The sequence below is a fragment of the Nannospalax galili genome, unplaced genomic scaffold, assembly GCF_000622305.1.
Source record: "Nannospalax galili isolate Female #2095 unplaced genomic scaffold, S.galili_v1.0 scaffold646, whole genome shotgun sequence".
In the NCBI taxonomy this organism is placed as follows: Eukaryota; Metazoa; Chordata; class Mammalia; order Rodentia; family Spalacidae; genus Nannospalax; species Nannospalax galili.
The window spans coordinates 875125-889844 of record NW_008355279.1 but is presented as its reverse complement, the minus strand read 5'-3'; the positions used below and the strand labels follow the sequence as shown (position 1 = coordinate 889844).

Sequence of the window (14720 nt, the reverse complement as noted above, 5' to 3'; positions counted from 1 at the left end):
TAGAAATGCATGTGAAAATGTCTCAATGTCAATTGCTTTGGAATGAATTCTTCTGTATGAAAAAAAAATTAAAAAAAAATGATTAAAAAACAATAATTAGTAGATGTGATAAACATTACCACTGAAATCTACCTCATGACTTTATATCTGTAGAGATGCCAAGGAGCTCAGAAAGTAACCAACTGTGACTGGTAATAATCAGATGTATAGAGATTAGAAACGCATGTGCCAACATCTTAGTGTCAATTGCATTAAAAATGAATTTTTCTGTATGAACTTGTATTTTAATAATGAAATGGAGATCTTTTTTAAAGGTTAAAACCTCATTTAATTTAATGTCTTATAGGGTTTATACTGAGTACAATATTGTATAACTGTATTAATTCAACTGTAAACCTAAAAGTTTACAGCTAATTTTGAAAGAGATGCATCTTAGCTCTGGAAATGGTTATTGAATATGTCAATGCTGTAATGAAATGCTTCTTCTAATTATGTGGTTATTAATTTTTTTATTTTAAAATCACATAATGGGGGCTGGTGAGCCCGAGTTCAATCCCTGGAACCTATACAGCGGATGAAGAGAACCAACTCCTACAAGTTGTCCTTTGACCTCTACATGTGTTCAGTGGCACTTGTGTGCCTACATGCACATAGACGCATACGCAAAACAAGTGTTAAAAAAAAAAAAAAAAAGTGAAAATCTGGCCTGAACTCTGAATTGGTTGGTTGGTTGGTTTTTTGAGTCAGGGTCTTACATATAACCCAGGCTATCCTGGAACTCACTAGGTTGGCCTTGAACTCATGGTAGTCCTCTTGCCTCAGCCTCATAAGTGCAGAGATTCAGGTATGCACCACCATGCCTGGCTTTAGACTTTGGGTTTTAAGGATTAGGACATATGCTGGAGTGTGCAGAGGCTGGTTCACTTTAGTTCATGAGAACACCTATGTGCATGTTTTCCCAATTTTGTGGTCAGTAACTTTATATTAATAGCTTTAAATTGCCCAGTATGAGAGTATTTATAACATGGGAATATGTAAGTACTGAAGCTTAGGATTTCTTTTTTAGCACCATTGGTGTTTTTAGCAGAACACCATTGAAACAATTCCTATCTGCCTACAGGCAGCAGTCTGATAAGTAGGCAGAAAGGACAGTGTAAAGAGTATGAACAATTGTTGTGGAAGCTCCCAATATGGGCAGTCTGTTCTGCATCAGGGATTTTGAAGGATGGTTACAAAGGCTCATTGGGAATGAAGAAAAGATTCTGGTCAGGTAGGGGAAATCAGAAAGAGGGGAAAGACTTTCTCAGCAGGGGACAAAGCATGAGTATGGAGGTATGGAAGTGTGTGTTAGTGTGATTGGAACTACCTAGCAACCCACTGCAGCTGGAGCACATAGGCTTGGCAAAGGGGGCAGAGGATGCTGGGAGGTCAGCCATGAAGAACCCAGTCAGTCAGGTCTGAGCCCCAAACTGCATTAATCAGGTCTCACACTGTGGTCACCCAAGAGGATATAGCTACCAAGAACTCTATCAAAATCAGAATTTTCAATATCAGAGGAGTTAAAGTCTTCCAAATCCCAAGACCAACACAAAGCTTTCAGTCATCTGAGGACAAGGAGAGTGAGAAATTATGTGTTCTGAACTGTTTCATCCTCCAGTTGATTTTTTTTTTTTTCTCATTGCAGCTGGTTTGTTTGTTAGTTTGTTTGTTTGAAGCAGGGTCTCCCTGTAGCCCTGGCTGTCCTGGAACTCACTATGTAGACCAGGCTGGCCTTGAACTCACAGAGATCCGCCTGCCTCTGCCTCCCAAGTGCTGGGACTACAGGCATGCGCCACCACGCCCGGCCCTCCAGTTGATTTTTAACTGCGAAGTCTTCTTCATGCAGGAGAACAAAACAGATGAGAAGAAAGTGACTGTGGAAATGAGCGCCCCTGTCCAAAAAAGCCTATTCTTTTTTTACCCAACATTTTAAATTTTAATGTTAAGAGTGATTCAAAAATTTTATCAGAGACTCAGACATATTTGTATACCAATGCCCAGAGCAGCATTAATGTCAATAGCCAAAGGAGGAGATGAGCCCATATGTCCACCAATCAATGAAAAGATATACAAAATTTCGTGCCTGTTTGAAAAATACCCATTCTTATAGACTCAAGAAGGACTGCTACAAGAACTTTTCATAGACCTACCTCCCTTCCAAACACAGACGACAACAAAGTATACTTTACAATGATTTACTGTGCAGCTAAAGTACCAACCATGCCAACACAGAGTAAGCACCTGCAAGGAAAGGCATGGGGCCTGTACATTAAACACAGAACTAGGTTTCATTTCCGATTTTGAGGACACTGTGTACTGTTTGGTTTGTCCACTAAGGTCTGTTGAGGGACTGGCACTTATACATCCAGATACTGGCTTTCCATGAAGTAGTTTGATCTGTGATGTAATTGCTTATTGGTGATTGGAGGGGTCCAGAAAGTCAGCCTGGTGGGCAGGGAGATGCTTTTGTATCTGACATATGTATTCAGTCCCTCCTGTGATGAGGAAGGGCCCAAGGCATTAGGGCCAAGAAACCAGATTGGGAGACCACATGGTTACAGCTGGCTCAGTCAGTCAAGCTGTAAAGTTAAGCTGTATATTACTCCCTGACCTTGCCACACACCAGTACAGCTCGGCAGGTTTGCCCAGGAGCTGGCAGGGACCCGGAACCCTTCCTATGCACCAGCTGCTGGCTCCTTGGACTGGCAAGTTCTTAGAGATGTCACAGGATGTCAGGTGTTCTGGGAATGTGTAGACATGATATAGCAGCTAAGGGATAGCAGCACCGAGAGCCAGACATGACCTTTTTAGGTCAGTTTAGTTTCAGAAATAGTACTTTTTCTGAGCCCTAACCATAGACTTAGCTCCTGACTCTTGGTCTGACTTTTTGTTTGTTTTCTTTGTTTTTTGACAGGGTCTCTATAGTCACAGCCCACCTGGAAGTCACGATGTGAACCAGGGTGGCCTCGCAGCAATCCACCTCCCTCTGCCTCCCAAGGACGGGGATTAAATGCACAAGCCACCATGCCTGGCATTTGGAATGGCTTTTTAATCTAATCATCTTGCCTCAGCCTTTGCTTTGGTGTGGTTGTGAACTTAAACAAATGGTGTACATCTGATGGAAGAGGTGAAAGAGATCTTAAAGACCCAGGTGACTGAGGCTGGAGAGATGGTTCAGTGATTAAGAGCACTGGCTACTCTTGCAAAGGACCTGGGTTCAAACCCCAGAATCCCTATGGTGGCTAACAACCATCCCTAACTCCAGTTCCAGGGGATCTGGTGCTCTCTTCTGATCTCTGCAGGCATTGCATGATATGGGTACACTGATATCCATGCAGGTAATATACTCATACATATAAATAAAAATCATAAATATATTTTTTAAAAGATCCAGATGAGGAAGACACCACTTATACACTCACCCTGCCCTTTTCCTATGTTCTTAACCCATAGAACTGATGGGATTTACCTTTGCTTCCCCGAAAATCAAGGTACCCTGAGACTGCCTGGCTGCTTCCTACATTGTGCTGCTCACTTCTTGCATCTGGGCCACTTCTGCTCCTGCCTTGTCTGCCTGCCTTAGTCAGTGATCATTATGCCCATTCCAGATGGCTTCATCCTCGTGCAGAATAAGCACTGAAGTGGAGTTTAGGAGTTTTAGTTCCTCATTCTTTCTTAAGTCTCAAGATCCTTGGTAAACAAATAAGCCAGAGAATCCAGCTTTAGTTTGAGAGGCCCAGTATTAGTCCCACCTTCAGGACATATGGGCACCCATTTGGGACTCCACAGGATAGTTTGAAAGTCAGGTCTAGTCTGGCTTCCTAGTGAAACAAATGTTTCCACAGTGTCCCTAAAATCACAAAGAACAAGGGGATTGCTAGGTCATAAAACAGCCAATTCTAAAGCTTGGTGACATTTTCTTTCAGATGCTAAGCAAGTTTTATGCCTTCTAAATTTCTCCACGGTTTCTATTTGACCAGGCCTCCTAGTGCAGGTGTGGCAGTGGGATGCTTCCACCTATCATAAGCTGATAACAATTCCTATGGTTAAGTATCTGATCTATTCCAGATACTTCAAACATTGCTTCATTTATCTTCACAGCATTGTACATCTTAGTGATCCATTTTATGAATAGGCTTGTGGGGCAGATTTAAGTAGTCACACAGCCTGTACTTAGGAAGCAAATGTGACCAAGCCTCTCTGATGCAACATGTGTCCTTCCCATCCCCCCCCTCCACTTCTCTGAAGAGGCAAGGGACAGAATGTGACAGTTGTAGTAACCCACTCACCTCACAGCCCAGTCTTCCGCCCTCCTAGGACTTCACATTTGTTGTTAAACAGCCAGGCCAGAAGAGCTCTGCTTTCCAGACATGGAGTAACTCCCCTTGTTACTGACAGGACCATTCTCCATGGGTCTTAAAACAAACAGAGCTATGACCACAACACCTTCTCCTGACATGGGGGGGGCGGCGCTGAGAGCCTTTCCCCAGGATCCTGCCACCTTCAGCAAAGAAGCAGCCTCCCTGGAGAGAGTACCTGTCCCAGAGGAATAGCCAGGTGCTGTGGTCCCCTCACCACTCACCATTCGATGAATGTACTTAGTATGTAAGCCATGCTCATCCTCGTCCAGCTGCGACTCAGCGCCTTCCACATCCTGTTTGTATTTGGGGCTGATTGCTACGATTATCATCACTGTCTTCTGTCAATGAGGAGAAAAGCATGTTTATGGAATCGGGAAGTGTGGTCTACTTGGTAAAGACTGGCTGGAAACTGGCAAGCAGGACTTACACAGTCCCTGACCCCACTGGTGGGTGTAGGTCCAAGCTCCTTGTCCATGAAAGTAAAAGACGCCAGCCCCCACTCAAGCATGCTGTCATCTTAACCCCTCCCCATCGCCTCCTTGCCCAGCATCCCTTAAACATGCAGAGCAAATGGTTCTGAGAGGAATTCTCCTGCCTTCCATGACCATCTTTAATAAATGTCTAATGAAAGCCCAAATCACTGAATCTGCATGGAGGCAGAAAGGCACTGCCACCCCACAGATGAAAAGCCCCACTCTCCCTGCAGCAGGATGTGAGCTGTCAGTTACCATGCTCCTCCACTGCCCTGCTTTTCCTGTGTGTATTAGCACAGTCAGTAGGAACAGACCCTTCAACACAAAGCAAACATCAAGCCGCAGACAAAAAGAAAAGGCAGAAAAACCCTAGCCTGCTGAGACTTTTGTCCTCCACCAGGTCATGCCCAAAGAAGACCTGGATGTGGACACACTGGCAGCAATCAATTTCTATCTTGTTAAAGCACAGAGTATCCCAGTGGCTGGTATAGATTCTGTTGGTGGAAAACAAATCACAGGGCTACAAGTGGATGCCTGCGGGGGGGGCGCATGTGGCAAGCCTGCAAGGCTGCCCGGAAACCTCCTCAGCCTTGTCCTACAAAACACTTGGGGAGGCCTCAAATTCAATTGGATTCTGCTGTTCCCTCCCCACTCTCTGCTTTCATTTCCTCCTTTCTTATTCTGGTCTAGAAATTGTTTGCTCTGATTGTTATCAACCACCTGTGTCTGGTTTGACCGTTATTTCCTGCCTGTGCATGTCCAGGAGGGTGACCCCATCCATCCTTTCCAAGTATTTGCACAGCTTCCAACAAGAGAAGCTTTGTCCAGACTTCCTCAGCCTCAGACTTGGGAGAATATGCTAGTGCTCCTTCCCTAAAATAATTCCATAAGTTAATTATCTTTCTCCCCAGCAAACATTCCCAGAATTTTAGAATATACTTACATCTCTAAGGTAACGCTCCATCCATTTAATGATATCAATACCTCGGATTCTATCCTCAAATATGTCAATCTACAAGAAAAGAGGGTCTTAATGAGAAGCTTTTTCTGGGTGCAGAGGCCAAGAAAACAAAAGAAGCTACATATACTTACAGCCCTAAAACGTACTGGTGCTTTGGGTAAGGAAGAACACATCAGTCTAAGCAATAAAACACAATTTTCATGAAATATGAATATTTCAACATTCATAGGTATTTATATAATATCCATAATTAGGATATAGTGGTACATATCAAAATGTGTCTATTGCTATATAATAATTGTATGTTTGAAAATCTGAAACAACCCAATTTAGTTTGTGTATGCATATACATATATATGTATATATATTTATATATAATTTGAAAATTTGAAACTTTTTTTTTGGTCTTTTTGAAACAGGGTCTCCCTGTAGGCCCAGCTAGTAGCTTGGAACTTGATATGTAGACCAGGCTAGCCTCAAACTCACAGAGATCCACCTGCCTCTGCCTCATGAGTGCTGGGATTAAAAGTGTGTGCCACCATGCCCAGCTTGAAAAATTGAAACTTTAATGAATATATGGCATGCAATTACTGAGACATAACTATGGTGTTTGACTTGCATTAGGTCATTATCACAGTATTAGGTCCTGTTTCAGTTTATAGTTTGAAATGAGAATATCCCTCATGGGCTTAGCTATTTGAACACTTGTTATATGGTTCGCAGTTGGCAATGCTGTTTGGGGAGGTGTTGCTGGAGGAAGCATTTCACTGGGGGTAGGCTTTGAGAGTTCATAGCCTCATCTAGTCCCACTTTCAGTTTGCCCTCTGTAGTTCCTGCCCAGGCTTGAGATGTAAGCACTTAATTTTTTGCTCTGGTCACCTCTGCTGCAATGTTTCCCACAATGATGGACTCTTACTCCTCTGGAACTATAAGCCTAAATAAACTCTTCCTTCTAAAAGTTGCCTTGGTTATGGTATTATATCACAGCAACATAAAATTAATTGTGTTTCAAAAGGATTGTATGAAAATTAGAAGAAATCCAGAAGCAATACAAAAACAGTTAAGATGAGATAGTAAGGAGGAGTTTATGATGAAAGAAGGAGACCTCTCAGGCTTTGGTAAAACTGATAGTAGTTACCAGTCTTCAAGTGTTAGAAGGAGTATTAAAAGTAAAGAAAAATCAAATAATTTATTTTGTATTTTATAGTAGACCAAGTATGAAGGCCTTTCATAAGGTAACAGCAGTGGTGTGTGTGTGTGTGTGTGTGTGTGTGTGTGTGTGTGTGTGTGTAAGACACTTCTGAGAGGAAGAGGATATATAATTCAGTAGGTGACTCAAGGAGAAGGTCTTTGGGGAGGAGTTACTTGAATAGCCATGTTGCTCCCATATTAATCATCCTAATGTCACTCTGCTGTTTAGGACTGTCCCAGTCAAGTCCTAGCTACCTGCCAAGCTTCCTGTACTATCTACAGTCCAGCCTTACCTCTTTTCTTCCACGATCTGTTTATTTCACTCCTTAAATTGTTTCCCTTGTACCCTAAAAGTATAGCACAAGCCCCTCTGTTCTATAAGTCCCACTAACTTCCTCTTCATATCACCTAACTCTTGCCCATTGTGGCCATGAGTGGCAAATAATTAACACAGTATAACACCTTTTCATTTATTTAGTTTCTTGTTTATGACTGCCTTAACCTGCTTCTAGGCTCCCTATAGAAATAGACATGCTTTGTTTTCACTTAACTGCCACACACATAGGGTATACACTACAAGCTTGGAATATGTTCCTTTACTGATAAAACATAAAAAATGGAATGGCTTTCCTTTTGGGTTACATGGTTTTGTTTTAAAATGTGTGCTAAGGGAGTGCAGATAAAGGAGAGAGACTAAATATGATTAAAATATATTGTATGACATGCACAAAAATTCAATAAAAATATATATTGAAAAAAAAAACTGTGTGCTTATGTCCAGCATGGTAGCATACACCTTTTCTTCCAGTACTCAGGAGGCTGAGGCAGGAAGAATGAGTTTGAGGCCAATCTGAGCTGCAATTAAAAATGTCTCTAAAAAGCCAAGATAATAAGGTGTGTGCTGATAAAGACTGCACCGGTAATGTAGAGAAAGCCTTTGTAAATTCTCTCAGGGACTATATCAATGGCTCATTTCCACTATAGATGAGAAGGATGGGCAGGTCGGGTTCTACTCCTGGCTCTGCTGCTTCCCATCTGCATGACTTTGGAAATGTTGCTGAAACTCACCAAATCTCATCTTCATTAATAAACCTGCTACCTGTGGTTGTGAGGATTAAATGAGTTAACAGAGAAAAGGCATATATATCATAATGCTAGACATGAAGTTAACATACCATAAATGGTTATTACTAACCCAGCACCCAAATTCCCTGATACTGAGGCAGACATTCTAGGAGGCATGGTGCTTGCCTCTAGATTTCTACCAAAGTCCATAGAACCTGTCATGACAGATTTTCCACATCACTGCCATTAGGAGCTAAATTGTGCCCCACAAAATGCAAATGTTAGCTAAGGGTGGTAGGTGACTCTTGTAATCTCACCTCTAGGGAAGCTGATAGGAGTAATATAAGGTTAGTGTGGGCTACAAAGTGAGGCTCTTTCTCAAAAAAACTTCACATATTGAAATTTTAACTCCCATTACCTCAGAATGTGACTGTATTTGGAGACAGGGCTTTTCAGGCACCCAAAGATCTACTTCAAACCTCATAACCCAGTACAGAACAAAAGGACCTGACTTAGTAAGCAGGGGTCCTTGGTGAGTATGTGGCCTCCTGCACCACAGGAAGCACAGCCTTCGTGCACATAGCTGGTGAAAAAGGCCAAAGGAACAAAGTGCAACAAGACAAGCCTTTCCAGCCATCATTGTTCTATTCAGTTCAACTATTAAGTTTTCTCTTTGGACAAAATACTTACTGCAGTTTGGAAGCCATTCACCAACAAAAAGTTCACGAATTTCACCACCTCCATGGCTGTGTCCATAGAATAAGTAATAAAGACTTTACCTAAGAGAAAATTTTCACATTTGTTAAAATTTAATCAAATTATTTTGTTCTACAAAGCACTTCTAAATAGTATGTATCGTCTTTTGTGTTGGAGGGTGGTCTAAGAGCTTAAGCCTGCAGGGTTGTGTGGATTGCTGTCCTTTGGGACAAGGACTAGGACCTGTTCAAGAGAGTGCATACCACCCAGAGCGAACAGAAGTCAAAGGGACAGAGGACAGCACTGGCAGGCTGAGACAAACCTCAGAGGTCTTCTGAAACACCACATAAGAAATTAAAAAATATACCACCCACAGCCTGCCTGTCCTTAAGCTCAAGCCACTGCCTGATTTCTTAGAGATACTTGGCCCTGTGCCCAAGGAAAATACTCTCACAGCAGGCCAAGAAGCTAAAACTTGCTAAAGGGCCCACCCAGCAGAGCCTGCTTTTGATCTCATGATGTGCTCTGATGCCCTGAACTCTTGCTTGACAAGAACAAGTAGGGGGCGAATAAGAAAGTGTTTTCTTTCCCCTTTTTGTCTCTCCCATGGACTCATTTTTGGAGAAAGGTCAGGAAGTTGGAGCAGACTAATACACAGGTCAGAAATGTTAGTGAAACTTTAGCAGCTTAGAGGAGAGACACTGCCTCAGGGTAGTCCAACATCACAGGCTCCCTCAGTCTCCCTAAGCCAGGAGAGAGCCACAGACAATACTGTTCTGACACACTTTCCCAGCTAGAGCCATGGTTTTTGCATACTAGAGTATTGGGGAAATTACCTAGCTAGCATTTTAATATGAGAGATGAATAATCTCTACATGTTGGCCTTTAATCTGGAATGAACTAGTTAAATCTCAAGAAACCATGGGGCAGAGAAGAAAGGGGCTAAAGAGACTATGAATCTGTATGTATTCATCTATGCTTAGACCCCTAAACATTGAAACAAACCTACCAAATGGAAGTATATAATATAGAGTGGTTACAGTAACCCAGTTAAGCAGCCAGACATACTGATGTCTATTCATTGTCTTCTCCATGTGTACTATTCGCCTGGTTCCTGTAAAATGAATTGTAGGACTCTCTAGATTATGATCAAATAGATATAACATTGGGACTATATGCCATGTAAGACTTCCCCTCAGAACATTTTAAACATTCCCCTCAGAAATGTTTAAAAATTAAAGTATGTAAGATTTTTAAGATGTTCAGAAACAAAATATTTGAATGATAACAACAATGGATCATTGTCATGGAAATCTTTCAGAGCTGGAAATGACTGAAGAACACAGATCACTCAAAAGCAGTTAGCAAAGCAGAAGGCTTCATGTTTGTTCCTGAGTGTCCCAGATCTTGAAGGAGTGCTTTAGAATTACCAGAGTTTCTTTAGCAAGCGCAGCAGATAATAATTTCACAAGTAGTGACTGTTTTCTTAAGATTTCTGGAACTAACTATCCTGACTGACCTTACTCTGAGAACATTTTGGCTATATTTCAACATTTCTGAACCTGGCAGCAAAATGTGGAAAACGAATCATCACCTGACACTGAGTGGAATATTTCTTTAAATAAAAGGCTTAGTTTGCATTTGGTTGTGAAGCAGTATGGAGAATGTGAGATAGTTTTTTTCCAAACAAGATTGCTCATTCCTACAGGAAATGGCCTCGTTCTTGATGGCTGCTGCTAATTTATGGTGAGACTCTAGGTTTCTCTCCAGCATCATATAAACATCCAGGGACACATCCACTGAAGAGCATCACTTAGAAGAGGAAAGAAATGTTGGGGTTATTTGTTATATATGTTAAGGAAAAGCCAGTAGCAAGCAATTTGGGAACCTTGCTTGTGGGATCAGAATCACCAAAATCATTCAGAAATTGTTGAATACTTTTAAAGCAAAAAGCCAAATAAATTTCATTCCTCAATATATATAAGAAATATCTGAAATTATGGATGAGTGACCAAGCCAAACCCTCAAAGCACAAGACCTGTCAAAGAGAAAACTGCATTACAAACAACTTACGTAATTCCTCTGGCAAATTGCTTGTTTTAAGAGTTCCTCGTGCTGGAGGGTTGGTAAGGGGTCTAGGCACAGCAGCTGGGGATGGAGCCTGGGGATCCTGTGGTCTCAGCTCTGCAGGATGTTCCAAGGATTCCTCAGGAGCTCCAGCTCCATTAGGTGGTGGGTGATAAAGCTGATCCCTGGAAGGGAAGAAATTTAGAGTAAATATTTATTCTTCTTAAAAAGTTTGGGGATATAGAATAACTTTAAGAACTGTGGCCCCATGCCAGAGCATGATCTTTCCCCTCTGCCTCCATTTCTTATCTGAGACAGAAGGAAGAGGGGGAGTTCCATGAAGTTTCCTTCCATAAACAAGTCAGCTGGCTGCCAGATGTGAGGACCTGTGCTAGGGGTCAGAAGAAGAAAGCAGGATTTGATTTCTCTATTCAAGGACTGTCTAATTGGGAAAATAAGTCCCATGTGCAGGGCAGACAAGGTCAACACCAAAACAAAATAGTATGATGGGTGACATAGAAGGTTGATTTTTAAAGGCATTCAGATTAAAAAGACATGACTTTTAGCTCATGATAGATAACATTTTGTTTCAAAAGTTTTTTTTTTTTTTTAAAGAAAAGCATGTAGGTTTAAAATTATTTCTGTTGTGTTTCTAAGCCACATTATGGTGATGCTTAAAAAACAAACAGCCTGACTCAGCATTCATAAAGCCAAGAGCTGACCTGAAATGAGGAACATCCATTCCTTTAGAGGTTTCTCAGAACTGTGCTCTTGAGCCAGACTTGATCATCTCCAGCATGAAATGGGGAAATAGATGTCAGGAACCACCCTTATCAGAGAATCTTTGATCCTTAGGCCTAGAATATCACACGTATTCAATTTGCAATAAGAAAAATGCTGCTTTCCTTGCTTGATATGTAAATAAAGCATGCGTCCATCCATTCATTCACTATCTTGGTTGGAAGACAAGCAGAGGTCCTAAGGGATTAAGGTCATATGCTTGGATCACAAGAAAGACACATGGCTTGGGGGCTTGTTTACATTATAAACAGTAACGTTTTGGTTGTAAGGTTAGATAAAAGTTGTTAGTCCAGATTATGTCCATATTATAAAAATCATTCCTACACTGCTGTTACTTTATAAATGAAAATTTGACTTATGACATAGCATCTTTATTAATATTTTGTCTGCCAGTATTCCTGTGAGCATTCTGCTGGGGAGCCAATGCACTCACGTGAGCTTTGGAAAGCAAAAGGAAATGCAGATCTCACTTCTGTCAAGAATATAGTTTTCTATAGAAGCATCACAGTGTCCCTGGACTTACTCTCCAAGTGCCAAGGACAAGGTGTGGGTATCCCACTTTTGCCAGTACAGCTCTAGCAGGTACAGAATGGACCCCCTGCCTGCATCAGGTGCAGTGGGTCAGTTTGCTGATTCTCAGGCTGTGCCTGAGGAGACAGCCTCTTAGTGGTTCCAGTCTATGGCTCACCCTCTAACCTCAGGATTCTTCCTCAAATCTCCAATTCTATAAGAACTTAATTCTCTATCTTAAATCTCCTCTATCTAAAATAGCTACAAATGGGCTGGTAAGCTGGCTCAGTAGGTAAAGGCACTTTGCTGTCAAGCCTGATCACCAGAGTTGGACCTCTGGAACCCACATGGTAAAGAACAAGACCAACCTCCACAAGTTGCCCTCTGAACTACACATGTGGGTCAAAGTGCCCACATACATCCGCAGGTACAAGTGTACACATACACAAATAAAGAAATATAAAAAATTAAAATGCCTAGAATTGTGCCTTTTTTCAGGAACTGACTTCTAACTGGTAGGAAAATTAAAGCTATACCTATAATGTTTTATTTCTTTAAGAAAAATTAGAGGGGAAATATGGCACTATGCTATCTTTTTCTAAATCAAGGTAGTGTGACCTAGATTTTGTCACTTGTTCTATATTTTAAATAGTTTCATATTATAAAAATTTTGATGCTGTGATTATAAACCAATGCACAATTTTTAATAGATTATTGCTGTATTTTTATGATTTTACCCAAAAGTAATTTAAAAATTCTTAAAGTCTTATGTAACAGGGTTTTAAATTTTTAAAAACACAAAATCTCAACCATATTTTAAAAATGAGAAATTTAAGAAAGATATTTCATTTTATATTTTCATAAATAACAGGCAAATAAGTCTTCTAAAATAGACTGCGGCTAATGGAGATTCATTTCCTTATTATTTGTATTAAATCTTTTTATACCCAAAGTTGCTTTACTATTACAAAAAGTGATTACTGGTTTGATAAAGAAATATTAAAGCCTTGATAATGTTCAAAAACTTCCATATATAAATAGTATCACAGAGATTAATGATGGAGTAAACTTTCAGTATTAAGATTCTCTTTTAGATTAATGGTAGGAGAATTAGCTTTTTTACCTGAACTCACTTTTCTTCATCAAATAAAGAATACTACAATGGGCTTAAATTGATGCTATGAAACTATTTACTATGTACTATAGTCGAGCTCTTCTATAAATCTAACATTTTAAATTAAAGTTTATTTTAGGGTTGGGTATGGTTCCTCAAATCTGTAACCCTAGCACGGGAGACTGAAGCATAAGGAGTCTGAGGCCAGCCTATATGAGTAAGACCTCTCAAAAACAACACAAAACTTACTTTAAAAATTATGATTGCTTCCTCTGTTCAGCAACAAACTTATTTGATAAAGATGCTTAAATGTTGCTTGTTTTCTTGAAAATTTAAATACCTTACTATAAAATCACATTTTACTTCATTTTATTATATAGACTCCATGTATCATGTATCGCTATTTTAGAAAAGTAAAGAATCTGGCTTGTAAATCTTCCAGTAAGAGGAAAGCCATAAAAGATGTGGTGTTGGGAGACCTGGTGGAAGTCAAGGGTGGAGATCAAATCCCTGCTGATATTCGGGTTATCTCTGCACAAGGATGTAAGGTGAGGTGATACAGAAAGCTATAGGAGTGGGCCTAAGACAACGTGTAGGTCTAAGGTATGGTAGGGACCAGGGTTTAGTTAGAGAAAATAAGAACCTTGATAAGTGTCAACTTGAAATTAGTAACAATAAGGTGATGGTGAGTTTATTTATCTCTGTGTGTTGATGATGATAATTGTGACAGAGGGAGGAAGCTATGCTGTTTTCATAAATCCTTTCTTTTTCCTTTTCTTTACTTTTTCCTTCCTTCCTTCCTTCCTTCCTTCCTTCCTTCCTTCCTTCCTTCCTTCCTTTCTGAGACAGGGTCTCCCTGTAGCCCCTGTAATGCAGCCCGGAGCAAACATTTTATACTTTCTTTTCAATTTTGTTCTAAATTTGCAAATTCCATTTACATGAGCCCTATATATTTTAGAACCATAAATCCAGAAAAGAGGTAAACTTGAAGAAGAGTTTTTTAAAAAGCAATAAGGATAAAAATGACTAGCAGATGGTATGTGCCCCCCAAGGGTTGATTTATTGGGAGCTTGATCTTCTGAGGTGGGGCTTTACAGGAAGTGATTAGGTCATTCAGGGTGCTACCCTTGGAAGGAACTGATGTAGTTCTTATGAGACCCTGGTTGGTTTTGGTGGGAGTTGTAATAAAAGAGCAAGTGAGAAGTTCAGCACAGAAGCACATATAATTCCAGCTATTTAGGAAGCTGAATCAGGGGGATCAGAAGTTTGAAACTAGCTAGGGTAACAAAGTGAGTGTGAAGTCAGTTTGGATTACACAGTTAGATCCTATATAATTTCTTAATTTTAAAAAATATTATTTTAAATGTATGTGTATGAGTGCATTGCCTGCATGTATGTAGGTGTACCTGTATCATGAAGTGCCCACGGAGGTCAAAAGAGGG

At 40.5% G+C, this 14720-nt stretch overlaps 1 protein-coding gene across 1 annotated transcript in view; it reads right to left on the bottom strand.

Annotated features, from left to right (window-relative positions):
- Positions 1-14720, bottom strand: part of Traf3ip2 (TRAF3 interacting protein 2) — a 48184-nt gene that overhangs the window by 8559 nt on the left and 24905 nt on the right. Inside the window, exons 4-7 of the mRNA XM_008852399.3 lie at positions 10860-11038; positions 8781-8869; positions 5817-5885; positions 4622-4738 (exon numbers count right to left, since the gene is read on the bottom strand). Coding sequence (XP_008850621.1) covers positions 4622-4738; positions 5817-5885; positions 8781-8869; positions 10860-11038 — 454 coding nt within the window. The remainder of the gene's footprint in view (positions 1-4621; positions 4739-5816; positions 5886-8780; positions 8870-10859; positions 11039-14720) is intronic.